Source organism: Sciurus carolinensis, chromosome 8 (genome assembly GCF_902686445.1).
Source record: "Sciurus carolinensis chromosome 8, mSciCar1.2, whole genome shotgun sequence".
In the NCBI taxonomy this organism is placed as follows: domain Eukaryota; kingdom Metazoa; phylum Chordata; class Mammalia; order Rodentia; family Sciuridae; genus Sciurus; species Sciurus carolinensis.
Genome location: NC_062220.1, coordinates 132,018,286 through 132,045,741, shown reverse-complemented (window position 1 = coordinate 132,045,741; position 27,456 = coordinate 132,018,286). Strand labels below are relative to the sequence as shown.

At 48.1% G+C, this 27,456-nt stretch overlaps 1 protein-coding gene and 1 pseudogene across 1 annotated transcript in view; one reads left to right on the top strand and one right to left on the bottom strand.

Annotated features, from left to right (window-relative positions):
- Nucleotides 1-10,243: 10,243 nt before the first annotated feature.
- On the bottom strand, nucleotides 10,244-21,128 carry LOC124991523 (SH3 domain-binding protein 5-like; annotated as a pseudogene).
- Nucleotides 21,129-22,269: 1,141 nt separating this feature from the next.
- The window catches only part of Piwil3 (piwi like RNA-mediated gene silencing 3), a 31,856-nt gene continuing 26,669 nt past the window's right edge, over nucleotides 22,270-27,456 (top strand). Inside the window, exons 1-4 of the mRNA XM_047562189.1 lie at nucleotides 22,270-22,276; nucleotides 22,847-22,928; nucleotides 25,066-25,171; nucleotides 26,607-26,703. Of these exons, the coding sequence (XP_047418145.1) occupies nucleotides 22,270-22,276; nucleotides 22,847-22,928; nucleotides 25,066-25,171; nucleotides 26,607-26,703 (292 nt within the window). The remainder of the gene's footprint in view (nucleotides 22,277-22,846; nucleotides 22,929-25,065; nucleotides 25,172-26,606; nucleotides 26,704-27,456) is intronic.

Genomic DNA, 27,456 nt, shown 5'->3' with positions numbered 1-27,456 from the left:
CCAGCTGTGTAAGGAGTCACGACATGGAGGGTCACCTCTGATTCAGGCATGGTGAGCGACAGGAAGGTCCTGAGAATCTTCAGGTTGTACAGGTCCCAGGACCTCAAAAAATTCTGGATAGAGGTGTAGTCACACTTCAATGATGGATCAGAGAGTGCTGTGGCACTTGGAGTGGACAGAGAGCCATGAGGGGCTGGGCATCTTCTTTAACTGGAAACTACCCAGGACCTCTGCATGGTGGGCTTCCCAAAGAGTGGCCAAGCAGGTCACATGCAGCAGAGCAAAGGGGAAAAACCGTGAGGCACATTAGTGGGTAAAGGGCTCCCCATACTTGCTGCCCAGTCTCTATTCAGAAAAGCGTGGGCATTCTGACTGGGACTGGCTGTGCTGGGGAGGGATCCTCACAGGGCCTGGCTCTGAGGCCTCAGCCACTCCTGTTCCTCATGTTCCCAGAATCCCACCACAGCTTGCTGTGTCCCTTCTACAGGGTAAGCCCCAGGTTACCTCAGTCCTCTGCTGGGAATCACACACAGTGGAACCTGGGGTTTGCTGAGTCATCCTCTACAACAGCCCCCAAGTGACTGCTCTGAAGAAACGAGCCCTTGCTCTTGGTCCAAAGGCCAGTCACTTCTTTCCTTGAAGGTTCTCCTCCTCAACATCTGGCTGGAGGTGTCCATGCCTACAGAAGGACATGAGGCTGTCACCCCTAACATTCTGTGTCTCTCATCTGCTAGAAGCCTGGATTGCTTCACTAACTTCCTGACAATCATGGGAGCTCAGGAGGGCTGGGAGGTTTGTCTGCCCTGCTTCCTAAATGGTAGGCCAAGTGCCTGCCAATGGTAGATGCTTCTCACCATTTCACCTGGGCTCTCTTTGGTGACCCTTCCTTTCTCTCACAGGGTGACTCTGACCCTCCAGACTTGACCCTCAGAGCAATCCATCCCCCTGTGTTGGGCACAAAGGAGTAGTGACCCAGGCTGGCCCAGCCAGAGCCACTCCCATGACTTTCACTGTCATTATTAGGTAGGGGAAACTCTTTTCCTGCAATGCCAACCCAGCAGATTGTGCCCCTAAAATTGCTAGGCAACAGGTCACCTCCCCTGAACGGGTATGAGCAGTGGAAGGCAGTGCAGAGATGGAGAGAGGCCGTGTCCTGAGGACGTCACTGCAGCCCCTGTATAGAGATGTATTACCCCAACCTTTCCAGACACCTGAACCGAGAAATCCACTTTTCAGCCTCTCTTTCTCCTTTCCTTTTTTTTTTTTTTTTTTTCATTGTTCTAGCTAATTTTATTAGGGTTTATCCACCTTGAAACTATGGAAGACAGACCTGCTCTGCTGCTTTACGGTGTGCGTCCTTGGTTCACTTCCCTACACCTCTGAGCTTCAACTTCCTTGTTAGGAAATAGGAGTTGCTACCTCTACCTCCACTATAGGAAGGTTGGGTTGTGGATTAAATGAGATAAAGTAAAGCACTTAGGATTGAAGTTTGATAAAGGGATGTTACTATAATTCCAATTTACTAATTAAGCATAATTTACCAGAGAATCATTACAGGGAAATGCTTTCAAAGACCCAAGAATCACTGAGCTTCTGACTCCTAGGGCCCCAGCTATCTGATTTTTCAGTGGGGACTCAGTGTGGGAGCCACTGTTGTATCCTTAATGAACACCCAGGATCTGAGCTCTTGCATTTCAGGCAAAGAAAAAGCATTGAAACATTGATCTGTCATCTTCTAGTATGTCTAAAAGAAAAACACAGTGGCCCCATTTGCATTTAGGACTCTGAAAACCCTCACTCAGGGGTTCAGGGCAACTCCATTGCAAGACAGGAAGCTCCCACTGAAAGGTTCTCTCCCATTGGACATCCAGAAACACCCCTTCCATTCATTCTCTAGCACAGCTCTGGAGGCTGCAGCACCCCGAGTCCAGGGCTTACCCACAGGGAGCCTGCTTCTGCTCTTAGAGCATCTGCAATGTCATCTGTGATCAGAGGGCAGCAAAGTGTCCTCCTGGGACCGAGTTCGTCTTGCTCCCAATAGGGTGAGCCAAGCACATCTTCCTGCATACAGATGGCCCAGCTGTGACAGCTCAGGAGCACTGCTGCATGGGGGCAAAGAGACTGTCATTCCAGAGGTTCAGCTGCTACTAAATGGGCAGGACCACAAGTCAAACCCAGGACCATGTGATTCCAAAGTCTGGCCCTTTGCCCAACTCCACAGTCCCAGCATAGGTCTCAACCACTTGGGGGCTGTTGCTTTCAGCTGCAGAGCATGAAAAACAGGGCTTCCTCCAGACCCCTGGGTGAACCACTCACTGTCTCTGGGACCTTAGGCAAGTTACCTGCCATCTCTGGGCCCCAGTTTCCTAATCCGCAAGAGAAGGTATTTTATTCACTGCACAAGGCAAGGGGAAAGTGAAATGAGAGGGTCCAGAGAACAGGCTTGGTTTCTAATTTTTTTAAAAGGCCTTTATTCCCTTTGGGTGTTTTTAACTGAGCCCTGGTTTTCCTGCGGAGGAGCAGGACTCCCAAAGCCTTCCAGCTACCTAGTTTTATTAAGTCTTAAACACCGACTTGGAAAATTCCAGGTAGAGGAAACAGGGAGGGACTGATCACAGAGGTTGGCACCAGCCAGTCACGTGCACTGAGGCACTCAGACTCCTGCAGCTCTGCAACCTCTGCTAAGAGAGCAGGAACCGGGGCCTGCTAGGCCTCACCTGGGTTGTCAGGGACAGAAAGCTGGGATTGAGGACTCAGGTCTTGTCATATCCCATCAGGGTTCTGCACACTTAGCATTTGCAGGCCCATGGGGTGAAAAAAAGTGCCCTTAAATACCTGCTAACCCATGACAAAATGCTCCCACCAGCTCCTATATCACCCTGTGAAGCTGCTGGATGGCACAGGAGACACAGGAAGCAAGAAAGCCAGGCCCTCCTGCTGTCCTCGCCACTGAGAACCAGGGTGCTCAAGTCTGCCAGAGACGGCTGTCACTCTCTCAAGCTCCTAGGAGCTGTGCTGCCAGAGCCCTGGAGAAGCCTCAAATGCATCAGGATGGTACTGAATTATTCATGAGGAGAATTTCTGTCCCCATGAGTCCACAAACACGATGCACACAGCTGAACTGAGTCAATCCTACAGGACGCAGGGGGCCCTGAAATGTCCCCCTTGGAAGTTCTGCGCTCATTCGATGGAGGAGCATTCTGCAGCACTCCCCTGCTGGCAGGGGGTGGAGGCTGGGGCCTGGGGTTCCCATCCCAGAATCAAAGCTCTGGGAAGAACAGGCAGAAGTTTCCTCTCTTGCCTGATGACCTAGCGTCCTTGCTTCCTTCCCACTCATTCCCATCATATGCACGTCCCTCCCCTGCTCAAAACATTCCCAGGGCCCCATCTTACCCAGAGTGAGAGCCAAAGACTTCAGCAGCCACGAGGTTCTGCATGATGGACCCTGTTTTTTCTGACCTTGTTGTGGTTCTCCTTCGCTCTGCTCTGCTTCCATTGGCCTCCTTGCTAATCTCTGTTCCCACCTCGAGGACTTTGCTTATGCTGATCCTTCTGCCAGGAACACCCTTCCTGCACATGTCTACATCCTCCCTTCCTTCAGTTCTCTGCTCAAATGTCATCCCCTCAGAGAAGCCAACCCTGCCACCACCTCTGGTGAGCCCCTTCCATCTCTCTCTATCCTTTATTTCCCCCATGGCATTTGGCACTTTTGAGATATGTTATTTATTTCCATCTCCCCATACTGGATTGTACACTCAATGAAAGTTTGTGTGTAAGTGCTCGATCTGAATTTTGTGAAGCAGGGCCTGGAATATTGTAGATGATCAATAAGTATTTATGGAAATAAGAAAAAGGAGGGAGAAGGGAAAAGGAGGGCTTTTTTTATGACCCAGTAGACAATGTCCACCCTCATTCTTGCTATCAGCTGAGAAATCCTGAAGGACAGGTCTAAGCAAACCCTCCCTTGCTCTTACATCTTCTATAGCTCCCTACTACCTGTTGAGGTGAGTACAAATGCTGCAGCCTGGCTTCCACAGTCCTGCACAGACTGGGACCAATGGACTCTCCGACCTCATCTCCTTCCTCTGCATGTACCTGGCCCCAAGCTGTGTTCCCATGGAACTGCCTGAAAGTCCCCAGGCAAAAGTGCTACCACTAAGCAACACTCCATCCTCAATTTTGGTGCCAAGTGCCTCCTATAGTTATCCTCATACTCTTGACACTCTATCAGGGTCTCTCTTTCCAGTAGAATGTCAGCTCCAGGAGGACAGGGGTTGAGTCTCTCTGGTTCACTGCTGTATCTATAGAAATATCTAAAAGTTCCTAAATGTCAGACATACAGCCCTAGAGAAGGGAAGGAACTTGGGCAGGGTTCTGAGGGAGCCTGTGGCAGAGCTGGGACCAGAACCTCAACCAGAGGCCTTGCTAATGCTCTCCTGTCTGTGGCTGCCCTCAATTGTCCAACCTGTCATTTCCTTATAAACCAGGACTGAGCACCAAACCTCTCGGCCTTTCTGAAGGATCCCAGACAACTTGCAAGTTTCCTTATTGGAAAACACTAGAATGTGCCACCAACCCTGGAGCTGACTCATAAACACACACACACACACACACACACACACACACACACACACACAAACACAGAGGAGGAGCAACAGGACCCAGCCTCCAGGATGCCCTAGAGGGCTGTCTGCCCCCTCACAGGGAGGGGCCCCTCAGTGGTGCTGAGCGCTGCCATCACATGCTGACTCACAAACACACACACACACACTGTTGTGCCCAAAGGCTCAAGACCCTGCAAAGACCACCAGAGACCACGATCAATGCAAGCAACAAAGAGTCATTTATTAGCAAGCTCGAACCTGGTCCTCTGCATCCTCGAAAACCGGTGACGCTAAGAGGCCCCGAGCCCTTGTTAGCAGGGTTTTTATAATGAAAGGTAAGCAGTTTTACAGTGTTCTTTTAATTGGTTAACATTTGAACAGCTAAACATTAGTCCTCCTCTGGTTGGGTCCTGCCAATCTATTTGATTCTCATTGGGTCCTGCCAGAACTGAACAGTCCTAGTGGAAGAAGGGAGGAGGGAAGGGGTGAACTATGCAGGAGATGAGTCGGGGCTAAGCCCGCCCCCCCCCCCCCCCCCCCCAGTCCTTGACAGATAAGGTCTCCAGGCAGCTGCACATTCCTCAGACAAATATCTCTTAACAACCTTGGTAAGCACAGGGGCCCAGCAGTCCTGTTTGTCCTGTATTGCCTGCATCTGGGTGATTGAGACAGTTAGCAGCACAGATACCACCCTGTTCTCATCAACACAAACACACAGGCAAACACACACCCATGCACACACAAGGACCAGGCTGGCTCACAAGGTCCACAGTCATGCTAGATCTTTGGCTGACAACTCAAGAGGATGCCAACATGGCTGCAATGGGGTGCCAGGCTGATTGGTGGGGAGCAGGTGGTGAAAGGGGGAGAGCCACAGACACACACACACACACACACACACACACACACACACACATACACACACATCAGAGCCTTATTTATTCACATACACTCATGCATCATACAAATATAGACTCACTAGAACAGTTCACACAGATTCACATACAGTGCCTAGAGATACACTTGGACATGGCCAAACAGATGCACATACACTCTCATGCACGCATGCTCCAGCCACAAGTCCTAACGCACACACACACACAGCCATGTGTGCACACACACTCACACTCCAGGTATGAGAAAGCCATCCTTAGTCCCCACCTCTATAAATGCTCCCTCATCTACAGGGACCTGGGAGGTGGCTGGCTATGAATCCAGAGACTGCACTAACCTCTGGGCTGGCCCAAGGGACAGTGAAAGGGCAGAGGGGCAGCTGAAGCCTGTCACCCTGTGGGGAAGGTAGGAATGAGGGACCCTGCCTGCCAAAGGAGCAGGCCACAGACCCTAACCTGGGACCCTCAGGGAGGAGTCTCCTGGCTCCTGGAGGTGGCTCCGAGGACTGAGAAGGTGGGGGTGCAAGAGGAAATCTTTATGTCCCCAAACTGAACCTCTCCCCTTCGCTGAAGGCTGAGCCACCTTTGCAGCCCCATTCAACATCAAGCCCCCAACAGGCCTGCCTGTCCCCAGGAGCTTGTCTCTCCTTAAGACCCTTCACTGACACCCACACACCTGTTTCTTCACAAGACAGGGTCCCACCCAGACACCTCAAGGTATGCTCCCCACCTGGAGGATCCTCACGCTACATCACCCCTGCACACAGCATAAAGACACCAGAGACACACCCACACATCCGGCCCACAACCCCGAGCTCACTGGACACACCACCAGAACCCTGATGTAAGATGCCCACCCCAGGTGAGCCCTCCTTTAAGGCAGTGGCCCCACCAGCAGAAAAGACCTCTCCAGGTGCCACTGTTCCCCACCAAATGTGGCCACACCCTCTCTGATGGACACCTGGCACTTACCACTGCCTTCACAGTGTGAAGTAGCTTCTGCTGGGCCTCTGCCCTGGGGGACAAGCCCAAGGGCACAGGTGAGCATTCAATCAAAGCAGACAGTGCTGTCCTCCCCCCAGTCTGGCTGTCACTGCCTTACGCATGGGGTCCATAGCCATGACTTGGGCAGCAACCTCTGGATGGAAAGGGGGGACCCTTGGGAACATTCACCTGGAGAGGACAGTGTGACTGGTATGCCACCACCTAGGTAAACAGAGCACGGTCAGTGGAAGATCCGCATTCCCTGACCTGGACACATGCCTGTATCCAGAGATGATGTGCTGAGTCCACAGGAGACTGGAGAATGGGAGATGCTTGCTTGACAGCAAAAAATAAATCAGGTCATTGTTTTGATGTGCAGTGTCCTCCAGAGTACAAGTGTTCCATGCATGGTCCCCAACACAGGAAGGTTCAGAGGTGAGTTTTTAGGCAGAGATCACATCATGAGGACTCCGACCTCATTAGTAGTTTAATAATATTACCATAGACTGAGGACCTGCTATGTTCAGGGCACCGTGCTGAGTCCTTTGGGCTTTGGCTGCATGACTCCACTGAACTCACCCTCCCCCATGGTCCTAATGTCATCGATGAAGAAAAGCAAGAAAGGATTTTCCAGTGCATACAGCAAGCAAGCAGCAGCTCCAATTCTGACCCCAGGCCCCAGTGATGGATCTTGCTTATCTGCACCCCTAACTCTACTGGGGTACTTAGGAAAAGAAGGGTGCCTGAGCCTTCCTCTAGAGACACTTTTCAAAATCCACGCTTTTCCCTTTTGTGCCAAGCATGGAGTCTGGGAAGCTAACTTGTGCTGGTCCCTCCTTGATATCCTGGAAATGTTCCTCTGAGATGAAACACTTGATGGGTTTCAGCTCTGCAGCCACAGGAATGTGGGCATGAGTGGGACCAGGGACTGCCACGTCCTGAGTTCAGAGCCAGGTGCCTCCCACAACAGTTGGACTTTTCACCACAAGGGCACCATGTCCTAAGATCACCTTGGAAAGGGTTGGGAAATTTTTCCTGAAGAACAAAGCCTTCCTCAGGATTCGAGAATCCCATCACCCGATCCATGCTGTCCTGGTACAGACTCATACCAGCATCAGGGAGCTATGGTGCAGAGCTTAGTCATGAGGCCTCTGCTTCCTGCAATGTCCCTCCAGCGCCCTCTACTGAGGAAGCCCACATCATGCACAGTGTACATGGGGAAAGGTTTAAAATCCAGGCTATCATAGAGGAGTAAACATTGAAGGACGGGAATAATTAAGATCAGACCCCAAATTAATAAACTTGAGAATAAAAAGTAATAATACAAAGAATCAATGAAACAGAGTTGTTTCTTGGAAAAGATAAACAAGATGGATAAGCCCCTATTAAAACATAAGCAAGAGAAAAAGAGAGAAAAGCCATGTTTATCAAAATAGAGATGAAAAAGGAGAAATCACCATAGATATCACAGAAATCCAGCAGATCACTAGGGACTATTTTGAAAACTTGTACTTCAATACATTGGGAAACTTAGAAGAAATGGTTACATTTCTAGATAAATATGATCATTCCTAACTGAATCAAGAGGAAAAAAACCTTAAAACAGACCAATAACTTGTAATGAGATAGAGGCAGTAATAAAAAGCCTTCCAACCGAAACAAACAACCAGGCCTGGATGGACTCCCAGCTGAGTTCTACCAAAAACATTTACAGAAGAATTAATGCCAAGACTCTTCAAATTACTCCATGAAATAAACAGGGATGGAACACTTCCAAATTTATGAAGCCAGTATTGCACACATACCAAGTCAGATAAAGACACATCAAGGAAAAACCTACGTAACGACATCACTGAAGACTTACATGCATAAATACAGGATGTGTGTTTTGTCTAATATGCGAAGATGGAGAAGAAAAAGGAAAAGAAAGGTGGGGTGGACCTCATAGAAATCAAGAAAATCAGTAGAGAAAAGGGACCCAGGAGTGGGCGAGACTGGGGTGCTGTGGAGTGATATTGGCCAAATCATATTGTGGTTTTGCATGTATATATGAATATGTAACAACAAATCCCAACAACATGTACACCTATAATGCACCAGTAAAAATATGGGAAAAAAGATAAGGATTTTCAGGAAATCTCACTTTGATCCTAACCACAACCCTGGGACTGGGACAGCTGTTAAAACTGATAGGTGTCAGAATTCACATTTAACTCCTGTTCTGGGGGGTGTCAATCAGCCCACCCTTTAAGATGAAATCATAGCCAGGAAGTTTTGTGTGATGAAGTCCAAGGTGGCACTTAAAGGAACACCAGCACTAGTCTTTAACAAGTGGCAGCATTCTGTGGCAGGCTATGTGGCCCTCTGTAAATTAAGGTTCTCAGTAGAAATGGGAGGAGATGGAAATCAAGCTAACTGAGAGGTGACAGACCTTGCAGTGAGGACCCAATAGAAAGCTACTTCTCATCACTGCATGAACTCCTCTCCTTTGATAGTAATTATAAAGGTTTTGTTTTTTCCTCATGGACTATAAAATAGGTGCAGAATAAACATCTTAGTGTATTTTGATGACTGAGGAACAAGGACAGGTATTTAGAAAGCCAGCTTTTGCATACCATTGTACATGTCACCAACCTTATAAAATTTGCTGTAGTCTGTCTCTGATTTTGGCAGGATGCTTTCCCGTCATGGTTTCCACAGGTGATCTAGGAGGCTCTTCTTACTTCTCTTCAGGGTCTTTATGGACTTTGAGATCAGGCTTATGTTTTCAGGTATTTTGTCCTTCTGTTCACTTACAGCCTTTGAAGGGACAGACACAATCTGACATTAAAGATGCAGCATCTTTCTGAGGGCCACAAGCTGCTCATGGAAGAGTAAGAGCACTGTGTTGTAGAAATTCTTGAGCCTAAAGGTTTGTGTCAGCGATTTTGCTAATGTAACAAGCTTGGGGTTCCAAATCTCATCAAGATTCTATACTTTGTTTTCCACATTAAAATTTGGCCAGTTCATTCATGATTGTTTTTATACTCGGTAGTTACAGTGTTGTTTTAGTGTTTGCCGATGAGGGAACCTATTTAACTTGAGATGACATTGCTTGTTACTTTCCCAAATCTCCCATTCTGTTTTTCTTTCATTTGTTTCTTCTCTCTTTGGTGTTTTAAGGGAACAATGTTTGAGTGATTCTCCCCTCTGGGTGATCAATTCTGCTTTGAGGCTCTGTTTGGGGGTTCATTCACTGCAATTTTCAGCTGCAGAATTCCTGTATGATTTTGGACACTTAGTGGAATCCCTTGGTTCACCTTTTCTGGCACATTTCTGTATTGGTTCTGTATTGGTGTTCTGGCATTTCATTTTAAGCCTTCATTAGGTCAAAATTTGTGCTCTGAGTATTTCAATGTTTTTAAAAAATATTTAGATCCTCTGGGATATAATGGGAGAGAACATCTCACTGTCCCCAAGCAAACTGGGGGTCAGAAGGGAAAGAGATGCAAGCTGGCATCCTCACTTTGGCCAAGCTTCCAGCCCTCTTCCTGATTCAGTTTTTTCACATGAGCCAATTATTGCTTCCTCAGCTCTGCAAAGGCTGTGACCCTGGACACAGTCCACCTGCAACAACCCTGCTCTGTAAATCCAGCCCAAGAGCTCTTACCAGACAGAAATCCTTCAGCCCTTAAGGTCACTGAAACTTCATTAGTGTAGTTTAGAGTAGATGTTTAAGATCTGGCATATATTAAATGATTATTAGCACAAAACTCTCCAGTTTCATGTATAAATATTGATTTGCATATGGGTCAGGGGACTGGATGCCACCATTTTTAGGTCAGCAACAATCCCATCTCTTACCTTGGAGCCCTGGAGGGAGAGCTGCTTCACCTGGTCTCCAAGGCCTGGCCCTCAGGGGAGATGTTACCTGGGCTCTTGGCCCTGCTACTACTGCCACTGCAGTTACTGAGACCTTGATTGTTGTTGGCTTTGCACTGGTTGTTCTCTCCCCCTTCTGCCCTGTCTCCTAATTCTCCCTCACATTCAGAGCAGGAGGTCCCACTGCATTCACTTTGAGGACCCAGCACTGGGGACATCATCCCAAACTCTGACAGGGACACTGGGCTGGGAAGATCCAGGCTGTCAGACCCTGTGACTGCAGGGAACTGTTCAGGTAGTTCAGATGGACTCGGTGGTCCTGAACTAAAGCTGGATTCAGACTGGGTTTCTGAGTCATCTTCAGATACAAAGCTGCTACAGAAAGAGCATCCAGCTGAGGCTGGCTCCCCATCAGATCCTCCAAAGACCTGCTACTGCCCTTGGTGACCACCACAGCCCCCAGACCCCGTGGAACTGAAGCACCGCTGATGCTCCCAAAGGATCTCACCTGAGAACCTCCCCATATTCTTCAGGGCTGCCTAGTACTCACCCTTTGCCAGGGTCAGTGTGGCTTGCAGATCATCCCAGTCTTCTTCAGCTGCTCAAGCTGCAGGTAGTACTTTCCCTTGAGTTCAAAATAAGCTCTGGACTTGTTGACAGCCCTCTTGAGTTTCTTCTCCAGCTGCTGCATGCAGCCTATGGTGGCATCCTACCTGGTACCTGGCTGCAGTCTCCTTAAGTGCCAGCTTACCCCTCCTCTTGGTCTGCTCCGCCTCCAGACTCTCCATCTCCTGCCAGGTCAACTGCAGCCTGTCATCCTCCAGCAGCTGGAGGTCACTTAGGTAGCACAGAGCACCTCCGTGGCCCTCTGGAAATCCTGAGTGGCTTTCTGAGCCTGCCGGGCCCACACCCAGCTCTGTACATCCCAGTAGGGCTTCCAGTCCTCCAAGCCTTTGCCAATTTTCCTCACCAGTCCAGTTTCACCGTTGCCTCAACTAGAACAGAGTGGAACTTGTCAGGAGCATCCTCAAGTTCAGTTTCCTGTCTGTTGATAGCATCCATGGATTGATTTAACTTCTCCAGTTCTCCTTGTATTGGGGGTCCACCTCTTCCCCTTTCCCCTCTCCCCTCTTCCTCCTTCTCCTCCTTGACCTCCTCCTACTCCACACCAGCCTCCTAGTCCTGGCAGGAGGCAGGTGTTGGTTCCTCTGAGGGGTCCACTTCAGCACTGCCTCCATGTAGGCATCTGGGATGCTGTGCAGCAGGACACCCCATGGCAGGTGTGCCAATAGCTCTGTGACTGAGGCCCAGAGGGGTAGTGGCCACCGCAGGCTCTGCCAGAGCCACCTGACCACACCACGGCACCATCAGGGAGCCACTGCAAATGGCACCCAGGAGGTGCTGCTTGTTGATCAAATTAGGATTTTTTGATTTACAATGATCAGAAGTGATACAAATCAGTAAAAACTGTATTTTGAACTTGGATCCTTTCCTGGGCTGGTGGTAGTATGATGTGCTCTCATGATGCTGGACTGGGCTTCGAGCTATGCTCTGAATTAGCCTTGGGATCAGGAGGGGAAGCAACTGACCCTCTACAGTGGGCTGTGGCCCTCTCGACTGGGCTGTGACCCTCTACACTGGGCTGTGACACTCTACAGTGGGCTGTGGCCCTCTACAGTAGGCTGTGACCCTCTACACTGGGCTGTGACCCTCTACACTGGGCTGTGGCCCACTACAGTGGGCTGTGACACTCTACACTGTGCTGTGACCCTCTACACTGGGCTGTGGCCCTCTACAGTGGGTTGTGACCCTCTACACTGGGCTGTGGCCCTCTACAGTGGGTTGTGACCCTCTACACTGGGCTGTGGCCCTCTACAGTGGGTTGTGACCCTCTACACTGGGCTGTGGCCCTCTACATTGGGCTGTGACCCTCTACACTGGGCTATGGCCCTCTACATTGGGCTGTGACCCTCTACACTGGGCTGTGACCCTCTACATTGGGCTGTGACCCTCTACACTGGGCTATGGCCCTCTACATTGGGCTGTGGCCCTCTACACTGGGCTGTGGCCCTCTACATTGGGCTGTGGCCCTCTACAGTGGGCTGTGGCCCTCTACAGTGGGCTGTGGCCCTCTACACTGGGCTGTGGCCCTCTACACTGGGCTGTGGCCCTCTACACTGGGCTGTGGCCCTCTGCATTGGGCTGTGACCCTCTACACTGGGCTCTGGCCCTCTACAGTGGGCTGTGGCCCTCTACACTGGACTGTGGCCCTCTACAGTGGGTTGTGACTCTCTTCAATTGCCTGTGACTCTTTACAGTGGTCTGTGGCCCTCTACAGTGGGCTGTGACCCTCTACACTGGGCTGTGACCCTGTGCACTGGGCTGTGGCCCTCTACAGTGTTCTGTGACACTCCACACTGGGCTGTGGCCCTCTACATGGACTGTGACCTGTCGCGTCCCCTCTGCCCGCAGAGAGAGACACGGCAAACGTCTGAAGCTTTGGAAGTTTATTGTGCACAGGTTCTTTCCTACGCTTCTCTTACCCCTAACTTCTTCGCACTTTCAGCTTTCCTTTTCCCAGCTCCTTCCACTCCCGCGTACTTCCTCCTTCCAGCTCCGCTCCCGCTGCTGCCGCGGCCGCCGTCGTCGCCGCCGGTTCTTCCGCTTCTTCCGTCCCTTCCTCAGCTTCCTCCTACTCTCCCACCCACCAGGCTTATATACACTTCAGTCAATCAGGGGAGAGTACACAAGATAAACGCGGACAGCTGCAGGCACAGGACGGGTGCACGAGGGGGGGCATGCTCTAGTCACATCATTAACTAGCCAATTATTGGAATTCGCTGGTTGTTTACTGTATAGCTGGCCGCCTCTGGCTCAGCGTCAGGCGCCATCTTGACCATGCCCGAGGCTGGGGTTCCCGGAAAACCCCACAGTGACCCTCTACACTGGGCTGTGCTGCAGAGGAAGGATTGTGTGGTAGGTTCCCTGCCTTAAGTGCACTTTTTACTTTTAGTGTTTTCTGATGAGTTTATTTCAATGTAGCCCCACGAATTGGAGAAGCCTAGGCCCAGGCAGGTTCTAGGGTCAACAACATGCAATAGTGTTGTATTCCAGAGACAGCAGCAGCAGAGATGTCAGTCATTTGGGATGGAGAGAACTGTTTTTCTAGTGTTTCTTTCTGCAGCATGTGACATTGAGGTGTCTCCAGAAGAAGAGAGAGTCCATCTCCGCCTTACTGGTTTAGGACATGACATGGACTTGCTCAGATCAATAGAATACAGTGGAAGTGGGAAATGAGCAAGTGCCAGACCTGGCCGTGTCTGCCACGCTCTTCCTTTTGTGCTTCTGTCATTTGCCATGAGAAGAACGTGCTCTGATGGATCCAGAAAAAGGAGACTCATGGGGGAAATCTGAACCCAACTGGCAGCCTGGACCAAGTTTAACCAAGACCAAGAGAAAGTCAAAGCCCACTTGCAAAGTCACAAATGTGTGTTCTAGTAGTCACTGAAATGTTGAGGGTGTTGCCTACCCCATGAAACTGACAATACATCCCTCTGGGTTAGAAGCGATAAGGAGAGGTGTGTTCCTGGACTGGACTGTCTGACAGGAGAGGTGACATCAGCACAGGAAGTTCAGCCTTATCCCCCCACTTCCCTTTTCTCCCTTGCAGGTGACCGACTCCCCAGATGATCCCAATTAGAAGTCAAGAGTGAGTAAGGCACTGACCGAGTCAGGAGAGGTCAGCACTCACCTTTAGAGCCCCAGGTAGGATGCAGAGGTGTGACCAGAGGGTACAGAAGGGCAAACGGAATTTACCCAGGCACAATTAAGAAGGAAGACAGAAACACAAGGCTCTTGGCAGGTGTGACACCCCTTTGGATATGTTCTTCCCAAACATTTCCTCAGTGTTCCTGGTTGTACCTTGTTCTGCCTGCGCTTGGAAATATTTGGGGGAAATGAAGTTCAGTGGAGTTAGCCAGCATGGCCTCCTTGAACACTCCTATAATTATTTTGTAAGCAAGTCTCAGATTTTTTTTAAAAACTGCAGTGGAATACATGATGCTTGTTTCAGACTGAATATCTATGTCCTCCCCCAAAAACTCATATTTGGAAGCCCTAATTCCCTGCTGGTGAGTCTAGGACGTGGGGCCCTTGGGAAGTGATTAGGTCACAAGGGTGGGGCCTTCATGAGCAGGATTAGTGCCCTTGGAAAAGTAACCACAGATAGCTCTCTGGCCCTCTTTCCACCACAGGAGGATGCAAAGAGAAACTGGGTGTCTGCGACCCTGAAGAGGGCCCTCACCAGAATTCACATCCCGGCATCTTGATGGTGGACCCCCAGGTTGCAAAACTGTGAGAAATAAATTCCTGTTGTTTACAAGCTGCCCAGTTTATTGTACTTTGTGGGAGTCTGAACCCGAGTAAGACAGTGCTGAGCCATACTTTCTCCCCATGTGTAAATCCCCAGGCACATAAATTGAAAAGTAGCTGATCTTCCTTTTCACATAAAAAACAAACATTTCTCATGCCAACAAACAGATCTAGATCATGAATTTTCATATTTATGAAAGGATTTTCTGAGTATGAATACTCTGTAACTTATATAATCTCCTATTGAATATTTGGGTAGATTGCAATTGTGCTCTTAAGGCTAATTTTGCTTCTTAACATCCTTCATTTCCTTAATATGTAATCCCATTAGTGTCTGGTTTAAAATGGTATTAGAATAAGTGGTGGTGATGATAAGCAATGCATTAACTTGGGTAGGAGTCACACGTGCTAGTATTTATGTAGACCCCCCCATCTCAAAACTACACATTGCAATCTATCATACCATGGGCATGTCTGGAGGAGAATGGAGAGGTGCAGGTGGTGAGGGCCTGAAAAGAGGGATGGGCAAAGGAGAGGAGCTGATTGGGTGCTGTTCCTTGGCAGACGCTTTGGATGGGGATTGAGTCCTAGGGGACATGACGGGCATGGACAGAAGTTGATGGTCTCTTAATGACTAGTTTGTCAGTATGACAATTAATGACACCCAGTCTCAAGCAGAGCTGCTCCTGGACCCATAGCAAAGTATGATGCACAGCTGGGGAGGGAGAAAGCCCTTCTCACATGCAGCAGGCAGGAATGCTCTGGAAAACAGTCTAAGCAAATAAAGGTTTGTTACACCATCTAAATCTGGAGACTGACATTAGGGGACTGCATAATGACATCCAAGGACCTTAGGCACGTTTTTTATTATAGGACTCTTCCTCCACAAAAATATTAAGATTTTATTTTATAAGTACATTGGTATAAGGAAGAATGTATTGAGATTATATAGTGAATTATTTTCTGTAACCAAACAACCCAGAGGTGGAATCACTGGATCATTTAATTTTTTGAGGAACCTGCATATTATTTTCTGCAGTGGCTGCACCAACTCATTTTCCCACCAACAGAATACAGAGAATGGCCCTGGAGGCCAGGCAGTGTGTGGCAAGGTCAGAGTCCCTGCAAGATGGCCCCTGCCAGGGTGATGCGTGGGAGTGAAGCTGAAGCTGCAGTGAGACCCCAGGAAGGCAGAGATGCTGGCGACAGGTATGGCTGCCGAGGGAAAGCACAGGTATCATGCAACACCTGCCCAAGATAGTGGCCATGTGGGCTGCCACCAGCAAGGCTGTACAGGCAGGACATAGTGAGCCTGGGTACTGAAACCCGCAAAACTCTAAACCAAAATAAAACTTTCCTCTTTTTACATTGATAATCTCAGAAATTTTGTTATAGTAATAAAAAATGGTCAATTGTCTCACTATCCTTCTCCCCTTTAGTAAACCTCAAGGAACCCAATTCTAAAGAGTAAAGAATTCTCTCCATTCTTCTGGTCCATATCCATCTTTCTCTCACATTGCCTATTGATCTTAAGTTTAAGAGAACAAGGGGGATCTCTTGAGGAGGCACAGAAGAGCACCAGTTTTGACAAAACCACAGGCACTGATAAAGTCACAATTTATTTCAGGTATTTGGGATCAAAGGGTAACTTTGAGCTCATAAGTGGCTACAGGATGGGGTGAGACTTGCCTGCTCCAAAAAGTTCGTCCTAAGAAAGCAGTAACCAAATGAACCCCTCAGTGGAAATTCAAGTCCAATGTGCTGATCATGGTTGTCCATGAAATCACACTGACCAGATTCTTACCCAATCGCCCTTAGTGCATCAGCACATCTGTTAAGGAAGCTCTTGTTTAGTACCACTGTGTATGCAAACCAGAGCTGCCACCAAATGATTCAGAGAAGGCAACTCTTCTGATAAAATGGAGGTAAGGAGGAAACAAGAACATATCCTTCTTTCCAGGGTTTCCTTTATTTTACTTACACAGAGGAAATTTATTTCTAGGATACTGTGACACACTGACCACCAGGCTACATCTTGAGCAGCCAGCAAGCCTCCAACAGTGCTCTGACAGATCCTCAGCATTACCTGAGCAGAAGGGAAGATGTGTGAGAGGTTAAATCACAGCGGACGCACCCAACATGCCCCAGATGCTCTGGCCATGGTGCTGACATGCAGAGAAACAGTTTCCTGAAGATTATGATTCACTGTCCTGCAAAATGGCTTAAAAATCATAATTTTATTTAAAAAATGAGATCTGGAACATTCAGTCTTTGGTTTTGGGGGATTGGCTTATTTCACTTAGCATGATATTCTCCAATTGCCATAATTTCATTCTTCTTTAAGGCCGAGTAACATTCCATCATATGTATATATACAATTTCCTTATCCATTCATCTGTTGAAAGTCACCTAGGTTGGCTCCATAGTTTAGCTATTGTGAGTTGAGTTGCTATAGACATTAAAACTGATACATAAAATCAAACCAATTTTGTGGTTTTATGTATCAGTTTTTAAAAAACCATTTTTAAAGTAGATGGGAGCTGTGGATAGGTAATATGTCATTTTACATAACACTTGAGCATTTGTGATCCCTGCAAGGGGTCCTGGAGCCAATACTCCATGGATACCCAGGGAGGACTATGTATTTATTATCTTATTGGTTTGTTCTCTCTGGACTACTGTGACTAACACAGAGACACATGGACATGGGGGCAGTTTCCTAATTGTCTTCCAAAGGGTCCTTACCTCTTGGTGGTCACACCTTGTGCACGCTGAACTGGGATTGACATGTGTGGCCAGTACAGCACGGCAGGGTTATTGTGCAGCACTTCCTAGATCAGGTAGCAGACACAGTGTTTCCATCTTAGTTGCTTCTCGGCACTCGGCTGAAAGATCTCCATCTCTGGATCAGCGACTAGGAGGAGCAGGACCTCGCATCTGTACTTAAGCAAGTCTTCTGGGTAATTGTTGTTATTACAATGTTATGTATTCAAGTTGGAGATCTGTTGAAATAAGTTAGTCACATTATCCTCACAGCTTTTCTGTGATCAGAACAACAGTGCATTGTCTGATATTTGAGGGTTGGCTGTCAAACTCTGAGGTCCAGAGTCAAGTCCAGGGCAGGTGTCTCTGACCTATCCATAAAAATGGATTCATCTCATTTTATACACTTAATTCAATTTCTCCCACTTGGGTCACTGTCAATGCCCTAGTGCGCTGACCCTGCCAGGCACCAGAATCATCTGAGGGATTCCACAAATACAGGTGTCTGGGGTTCACCTGAGGCCAGTTAAAGCAAGAGCTCTGCAGACTGGGTACTGAGAGTTGTGAATGTGTGTGTGTGTGTGTGTGGTGGGGAGCAAACCTAAGGCCTAACACATGCTAGGTAAGTGTTTTGCTGCTAAGCTACACCCTTAGCTCCAGGAACTTGTATGTTTTATAAGCTACCAGGTGATGCCAAGGTAGAGCCAGGGTGGAAAAGCATTGGTGACCACTAGTTCTGAAGTCCTCGTCCTTATTTCCAGTACTGGGGTTCTAGCCTTTGCTTCTCCCTTGTGAACTTCAACAAGTTGTTGCTCCATGTCGGGTCTCCAGTCTCCGCTCCTTCAACACAAACTCCAGAGACGAGAGCTAGCCCTGACCAGGAAGGCTTCACTGAGCGACATCTAGACCACCACTCTCTACACGGCGCTCTTTCCCCGATCCTTCTTTCCGTCACCGGCACCCCTGCGTGTCCCCCAGGTGTCCACCGCTAAGGTGAGTTCTGGTGATGCGGCATGCGGAATCTCCCTTCCCATGGATCAGGACAGTCACCTCTCACTAATGACTTCCCATACTTCCCCTGGTGAGGAGGTGCAGCAGGAAGCATGGAGGGGAGAGAGCGACCTTTCTCAGAAGGTCAGCATGCCCTTCGGTTTTCCCAGGTTTCTCCACTAATTGGCAGAGTTGTGCTAATTATTCTCTGATAGCTTTCCTCTGTGGTCATTTCTTCATTCTCTTTTCAGCTTTGGGAGATCTCCTTTTTGTCTTAATTAGGCTGCCTGGTGGTTTAGCGATTACATTGGTTTCTTAAAGAAACACTGCTTCATTTTATTTATTGCTTCCATGAATTTTCACCTTCGATTTCATTTTTTTTTCCCATTGGGGGGGTTTTCATTAAGTTTATTTGGTGCGTAAACATGTTTTTTCATTACAGGTATAAATAAAAATTTTTTGTGTGTATAGTTGATATAGTGTTGATACATATTTGATATGTGAATATATGAATTGTATTTAGTCATCTGCCATTTGCTTCTGTGTATTCCTACTTTTTCCAGCTCAAATGACACTTTTGCTCCCACTATCCTTCCCCTCCTTTTCTTTTCCTTTTTTTTGAGCCCACAGAGGAGACCAGTTTTGGGTAGGTTGTTTGCATTTTATTTCTTCAGAATAGTGATAATCAGAATTGTGTGACATATGGGCTTGTTGAGAGAGATGATGTAGACCGATTTCCTATTGGATTCCATATTGAGTTTAATCATCCATCCATCCATTCATTTATTCTCTCTAAACATATTAATGGAGTACCTACTGCTTGCCAAGAACCATTGTATCTAAGTACTGTGAGAGGACAGACCAGGTCCCCTCCCAGGTGACCCTCACAACCTAATGGTGAAAGACTGATGATAAACAGATATGGAAATGAGGTGGTTCCCAGGGATGACTCTATCCCATGACCTGAAATACCAGTGGGCAGTAAAACCATACCACTTTTCTCAAAGGCATTAAAGAAGACCCACTGGAGAGTGTTCCAGGGATCATCTGGCATAGGTACGTGCTGAAGGATGCAGACCAGTTGTGATTAATGCAGGTTCTGGCAACACATACTGAGGGACTGGCTCCATCTGAGCCCTGGGCTGGACACTGGGATGAATGCTACACTGGACATCATGATGTCCGGGAGTGGCTCACCCAATCTAATGCACTAGCATTTTCTCCTCTTCTCCTCTTCCTCTTCCCATTTCCTCCCTTCTGGCTTACTCTCCACCAGATGAAGCAGAATCCTAAATTAGAACATTCAAAAAGCAATGTCACTATCCAGCAGACTCCCAAGACTGGTTCCCGTGACTAACTCTCAGCAGCAACTTGACACCATAGGCATCTTCCTTGTGATCACTTATGAACACAAGGATTTTTCTGGAAAAATCAGAGAGAGGACTCCAAAACCTGGAGGAAGAAATCCAATGTCTAAATTTAATAGAGCCCCAAATTAAGAGGACACCATAATTGATTACACTTTGCAACTCAATGCAACAATTCTGAAGTCGATTTGAAGAACAGGAGTTAGGCTTGCCTAGTTTTTGGAATGTTTTCAAGATAAGATAAATAGAACAATGTGTTATGGGTGGACCAGGGACAGTGCACAGATGACATTAGAATCAGACCTGACAGTGCAAGAAGTTTTCTATGGGACATTCATGGAATCTCAAAGCACTGAGTAATATAAAGATTATTTTTAAAAAGTACCAAATGCTGGAGAGGACATGGGGCATTCATACTGTAGGTGGGAATGTAAATTAGCATAGCCTTTATGGAAAACAATATGTTTATTCTTCAGAAAACTAAAAATAGAAACACCATATGATCCAACAACCCAACTACTAAAAGTATATATCTAAAGGAGAGGGACTTATAATACCAAAAAATACTTGCACACACGTTTGTTGCAGGACTACTGGTAATAGGTAAACAGGGCATCCCTGCAGTGACTGACTGGATTAAGAATATGTGATATATATACACAATGGACTATTATTCAGTCATAAAAAGAATGAAATCCTGTCATTTTCATTAACATGAATGGAACTGGAGATGATTGTGTTAAGTGTAATTAGCCAGACACTGAAAGAGAAATGCCACACATTCTCAGTCATTGGTGGAAACTAATGAGTCAGTGTCATAGAAGAACAAAATGGAAACATGGTAGCAGAGACTGGGAAGAGCAGGAGATGGGGGGATGCAGAGAGGTTGAAGTAGGGGGTACAAAACACAGAGAGGAAGGACTAGTTCTGGTTCTTCTTTAGCACAGTAGGGTAACTGTACGTTAAAACAAGCTGATGTATTTCAAAATGAGAGGAAGACCACTCAATTCCCAACACAGAAAAAATTAATGGTTGAAGAGATGGTGGAGGACAACTACCCAATCCCAGGCAGGTTGACTCCAGATTCAGACAGCCTCAAGAAGGTACACTGCGGTAGGGAGATCTGACATGCCTTTATTTGAAGGGTGGGTGGTCAATCCATGCAGTGAGAACTCCTATTTAGCTTATTATATATAGGATTAAAACAAAGCCAGCAGCATGCCAAGCATGACATCATGGGTTATATATGAAAACAGATGCTCGTTGTTCCTGACTTAATAAGATACCTTAGTCATCGCTTCCTGGATATCTGGGTGAGGGAGCCTGACTGAATCCATTTTCCCTACAGATGGAGGTGGTTGTTACCCTGATTATCACACATTCTGCATAGGTACTGAGCTACCACAATGTACCACATAGAGATACACAACTACTGTGTCTCCATAAGAGATAAATTAAGTGCTTGCTTTAATAATGGGTCTCTGGTGTGTGTGTGTGTGTCAAGGATTTAAATGCACAACAATGCAACTATAATAATATTAAAAGAAAGAGTTGGTGGTTTTTAAAAAACGTAGCAATGCCAAAGAAGGACAGAAACCTGGAAACAATGGAGACTGACACCGCAGATATATTTTTAAGTGACACAAAATACTCAAAAACTTACAAATCACAGGGAATCCACTCACAAGGCTCAGTGCCAAGGAGGGGATCTGGGATGTCTTCATTTGACTCCACGGTGACAGCAGCTGCGTTTAGTTGTGCTGGTCTCTGCAGGGATCTGGTTAAAAGCTCTTCGGTGCTAAGGGCTAAGTTTCTGGGGCCCAAGTGCATATCGTTTTGTAACATCAGCTGGCAGGTAAATCTGGGGATGCTTACTAGGCGAGACAAGGTGGGGCAGGGAAGCAGGTAAAGCCGACCCTTCTTCCATCCCACTAGACTTAGCGTCTCAGAGCCCACCAGGTGCAGCCCCGCTGCCGGCTTCATCTGGAGGCGCCCTGGAAGAGGTCGGCCCAGCGGGGTTGAAATTGAAATGGGGCCAGAGAGCGAGGGCCAGGGCCGGCGGCTGCTCTGCTGAGTGGCACACCTCGCAGGGAGGCCGGGTAGGTCTTCTTATTTCCCGCCCCCTTCCCGGCCTTTTTGCTGACCGCTGACAGGAACAGGCTGTCCCTGCACAGGCGGGGAGCCAAGTTTGCGCCCCTCTTGGAAAGGAGTGTTGCACCTCGCGTTCGACTGAGAATCACGCCGCTCAGGCGCTGCGGGTTCAGGGAAGGGGACCTGGGTGGGTTCGCATAGCGCGCAGAATGCAGGTGAGATGCGGGGTGAGGCCCAGAGGGCCAGGAGAGAGGATGCCTAGGCAGAGGGACTACTTGGGGTGCAGCAGCTCGGGTGTGTGTGTGGGGGGTGCATTAGGGGTCCAGGGCATGTTGTGCTACGGGAATGTGCGGTAGGTGGGAAGAACCTGGTTCTCACTAGTATGAACAAGCCTAGTAACCAGTACTGTCTTGGGAGTCTAAATGAGATCAAGAATCCTGTCGATTTTCTAAAAAAATTTTTTTTTCTCACCAGGGATTGAACCCAGAGGCACTTAACTAGTGAACCACATCCCCAGTCCTGCTTATTTATTTTATTTTATTTTTTTAATTTGAGACGGGGTCTTATTAAATTACTTAGGATCTCCTAAGTGCTGAGGTTAGCTTTGAACTTGTGATCCTGCCTCAGACTCCCGAGCCGCTGGGATCACAGACGTGGCCCACTGTGCCTGGTGTGATTCTTAAATTTCTAGCAGTATTTTACCAGGTGCTCTGTCACTTCTCTGCCAACTCAGGAGCAATCCGTCTTATTGGAGTGATTGGAAAACGTGTGTAGTTAGTAACTAACCCCAGGCCTCGTTTTACCTAAGAGTTTTTTTTTTTTAATTTACCAGGAGACTTCACCAAGTTATTGGATACAATCATGTTCTTTAAGGGTTTCTGTCCTTCAGGGTCATCACCTTGCGGACCACAATGACCGGCAGGGCCAGGACCCGAGCCCGAGGCAGAGCGAGGCATCAGCGCTTCCCCCAACCGGAGGCACCTGGAGCTGCTGCAGCGAGTCCTGTAATGATCGTTTCCTTGATGCAAAAGATCCGCGCTCGAGGGGACAAAAGAAAGCCTGTGCTTGCGCCCTACAGTCCAGTACAGCGTCTCTCCTGCTGAGCACTGAGATTTCTAAGAAAAGTCAGGTTTCAGGGAGGGGATGGGGAGCCCGTAGGCAGCTGGACACGCTGCTGCTTCCCTGCCTGGTTTTCACCACAGGCAAATGGGTTTTCTCTTTCACCCCAGAGTGATCCCAAAGGTTTCTAAATTTCTTGACTTCAAGCCAAGGACTCCTCTTAGGAAGGAACTTGGAAATAAGCAACTTCTTTAAAGTCTGCAACAACCTGAAGCAGATAGAATTTCCAGTCTTGTTTAATACTTGATATCCCTGCTACGTGGGTATGCTCCCTCTTTTTTTTTTTTTTTTTTTTTTTTTAATGCATCTGGGCTTTGCACTGGGGAAGCAGAACCCTAGACTTTTGATGGAGCCCACCTTGGCGTCCGGGTACTGCTTGGCCTGCCCAGTCTGCTGTTACTCCTCTCCTCCTCTGCTGACCTCAAGACTCCCCTCTAGTCCTAATTTCAAGCCGTTGACATTGACTCCTAAAGGTCACCGATACAGCATTGACCCCAATGTCAATGGCTTCCTCACCTTGTCTCTTCAGCCAGGAGCATCAAAATCCCTGATCTCGGCCCCTTACCTGAGGCCCCAGGCACTAGCTCTGCTTCCATCAGGGACCCTTGGCAGCCCTGAACCCCAGGCATCACCCTGCAGCTCCCCACTCAGCACCCAGGGCAGAGGAATTTGCTCATCTAAGTCATTTGCATACAAATGAGGGTTCTCCTATTCGGTCATCTCCCCCAACAGTACTGCCATCAGCGCCCACCTCCCACTGCAGAACCATCTCTACTCTGACCCCCACTTCTCTCTTCTCTCCTGGGCACTCTCCAGGGCTCTACTGAGACTCCTCTTAGGCTCCATGGTACCCTCCACCTTGCTGAATCCTAGGCTTGGTTCTCTGTCCTCCCCGCACTTGCCCTCTTTGATGAACTCCCTCTGGCCACCGCACACACCCTTGCTTCCTCCATCATGGCCACCCCTGCCAACCTGTTCTTTGCTGGCTTCTCCTTGCGCTCATGACACACTGTGGGGCCTCCTCTCTTTAGACCCTTTGGTGATGTTGGCCTGTGTCATGGCTTGAAATAGCTGGTATGTGGACAGGTCCTCATGTCTAGATCTCCAGTCAGAACCTCTCCTGCACTTTGGGACAATCTCTCAGATGTCCAGGGACACTTCACACTCCCAATTTCTTCTCCCAAACATGTTGTTCCTATTTCATTCAGAGTTCCATTCATCCATATGCTCAGGCCGACATCTTTGGATTCATCCTGGACTCTATGGCAAATCTGTCCCATAAACGACCAGGAAATACTGTCTCTCACCCCACACCCAAAGCTGGGAGTGGAAAGCTATCCAGTAGATACTTCTCAGCCCCGACTTCTCAGCACCTCTAGCCCTCCCTCTGGTCCAAGCTACTGACATCCCTCCCTGGATGCTGCAGTGGCCTGACTGGTCTTCCTGCCTCTGCCCTTATCTCCCACTCCATCTGTTCCTGACAAGGAACCAGCAAACCAGCTCCTGCAGCTCCTTTGCCCAACACCCTGGAAGGGCTCCCATTTTCAAGGTGAAAGGCAAGTTCCTTCAGACAGCTCCTTTCTTCTACCCCACTATCTTCTCCTGTGTCTCCCCTTGTTCACCTTTCCAGCCACACTTGTTCCTCATTCCTCCTTGGACATTCCCTCCTGTGCTTGCTGGGAACTCTGCCCTCTGGACTCCACCTGTGGCTCATAGGGCTTTGCTCATTCACTCGCCTCCTTCAAGTCTGACTCTGTCAGCGTCCCCTGAGGTTCTCCATTGCACCCCATTATTGCAGCCTTCCCCCTTCCAACCAGCTTAGCATTCTCTGTTTTGCTCTACTTTTTCATTTCCATAGCAACTGCAAGGTGCAATAGGAGTTACTGTTCAACATTCATTTCTTAATGGAATGTGAGCTGTTCCAAGGGCGTGGTTTTCTTTAGGTCCTGAGCGTATCATCTGGATGATGAATGAACACACAGGGCAACACTGCTTTTTATTTCTATTTCCAAAATCCTGCAGGCCCCACAGGCTGCTGGGCTGCAGCCTCGCCCCCAACCACAAGAGGAAGCTCAAGCAGCTGCACCTGAGCAGCCAAGGGGTGCGGAAGGAGGGGCCCAGGCTCCAGGTGAGATGAGGAAGGGGGGCAGGGGAGGATTATCAGGGGAAGGTCCACACAGCAATAAAAAGCCTCCTCAATATTCCCATGATTCTGGCAGGAGGGGAAGCATGTGCAGCTTGCAACTTTCTCCCTGCAGTGAGTGTTTGGCTATCGGTGTTTTATTTGCCTCACATTTTAAAAGCTAAGGAAAAAGAAATGGAGTTCAGCCAATTCAATATTCTTCTTAAAGTCAGATAATGCATTTGTACAGATAACCCTAAGTTAGCCAGGAGTTCTGGGAACACTGATTCCCTTGGCTGTTTAAATTGCTGCGTTGCAAAGGTTGAGCAGCCCCTTGACCATCTGGGTGTTCCCTACTACCTTGCGGCATCCTAACGGGTGACAGTATTCCTCATTATACAGGTGAGCCCTCAGGCTCAGCTGTTGTCATTTGCCAAGGACATGGCTAATGCAGTAGAACTTCAGATCCCATTCTCTTCTTTGCTTCTTAAATCAAAATAACTTGTGATGGGCCAAAGTGGTGAACATTAAAATAAGAAATGTAGAGAAGTATTTTAATATACTAATAGAAAATCCAGAACCCAGAAATTGAAGTTCGAATATATAACTTGTATCCCTGATGGCAATTCTGCAGGTGTGAATAAATATCATGTGTAAATGCCAGTAATTGATGACTGCTGTTTTCTTCCACTGAAATTTTAACGAGTTTGCTTGCTGGGTGTGTCAGGAGCTAGTTCTAAATTTTACACATAAAATATAGTGAAATAGTCTTTCTCCTGTAGAAATACAGACTCTTAATAACGTGTAAGGGCACCAGAAACTAAGAATAATAGCTTCCAGAAGTAACATTTTAACTACAACCACTTTTGTAATCCAAACCATGTACTCTTGGCTATTCAGGGATACAGGATTTAAGATATCTTTCACGATGCACTATTTGCTCTTTCAGTCAAATCTTATCTTTGCAGAATATTTAAATCCTAGAATGTAATGAGAGGTTGGGATCCTTTTCCAGTTTTTCTGCATAGAAAGATCAGCCCCTCGGTACCAAAAGCCAATTAATTGCCTGGATTTGTTAGTTGGTTCATTCATGTGGCACTTCATGATGGCCACTAGAGGGCAGCACGCAGTGGCAGGAGCTGAGATGTGAAGCTCTGCCAACAGAAAGCAAGGTATTTTCAGAATCTTGTGAGGGTGAACAAATCCTGAAACGGGAATAAATCAAAGGACCAATAAGCGAGATTATTGGGAAACTTTCTTGGTAAACTTCTTGCAACCTGTCACTGAAATGATCCTTCTCAGTGGCATCTTTTCTATCTCAAACCTCGATTATTGTGCTTGATAGTTGGGGTTACATTGTACTTCCCCCCTTTTTGCTGTGTAAATGCGTGTTCTTTGCATGTGTGCATATGTAGAAGTCCCACTGGAAGCTGGGCTGCAGGCGTTATCGGTGAGGCCGAGGAGACGTCCTGGAGTTTTTCAAGACCTCGTGGTGAATACCAGGCAGAACTTGGAGCATGTTAGACACTCAAAAACTGGTAAGCTGGAGCAAGGAAACCGGGCAGGAGCAGCCAGGGCTAGGATGGGCACCCCTCAACCCCCAAAGCAGCCTGGAGGGTCTAGGACTCGCTAGGGGGCTGGTGCTGCTACGTGGGGGTGGTGGGGCAGCGACTGGTCACGCCCGGGCCTGCCAGGCATAGGGAGCAGGCTCTGGAGTGGTCTCACTCATAGACCAGGTTATGGTGACCCCCGCCTCAGCCGGCCAGGTGATGGAACAGGACCTGGGCATCAGCCCGGGGGTGGGTGGAAACTGGCCGACCGCTCCCCAGCTGCGGCTGCGGCCGGGTTACAAAGCCCGGAGTGTGCCGAGGACCCCAACCCGCAGACCCGGGCTGCAGAGCTAAGGAGCAGCAGCTCCACCGGCTCCGGGTGCGGAAAGGAACGAGTTGCATGGCCTCCCGGCTTCGCGGGAGAAGAGCTGGACTCCGGCCCGCAGCCCAGGAGGCTTCTTTTGGAAGCCCAGATGGGTCTTTGTCTTCTAAGGATCTTGATTTGGACCCCACCACTGAGATGTTGGCCCATGACTATGTTGACAAAGATCTTGAAGAAATGATGGATTTGGCATTTTAATTCAGATTGCTTTGAAGTGTTACCGCAGTAGCACATTTACCATAAACTTTAGTTTAGCACAGTGGACAAAAATGGTTAAATTAATAACTTGAAATCGGTCTCTAATTTATACATCTGAAGTCCAGGGTTCCTGTAAGCACACAGTAAATAATGGGTAGCCA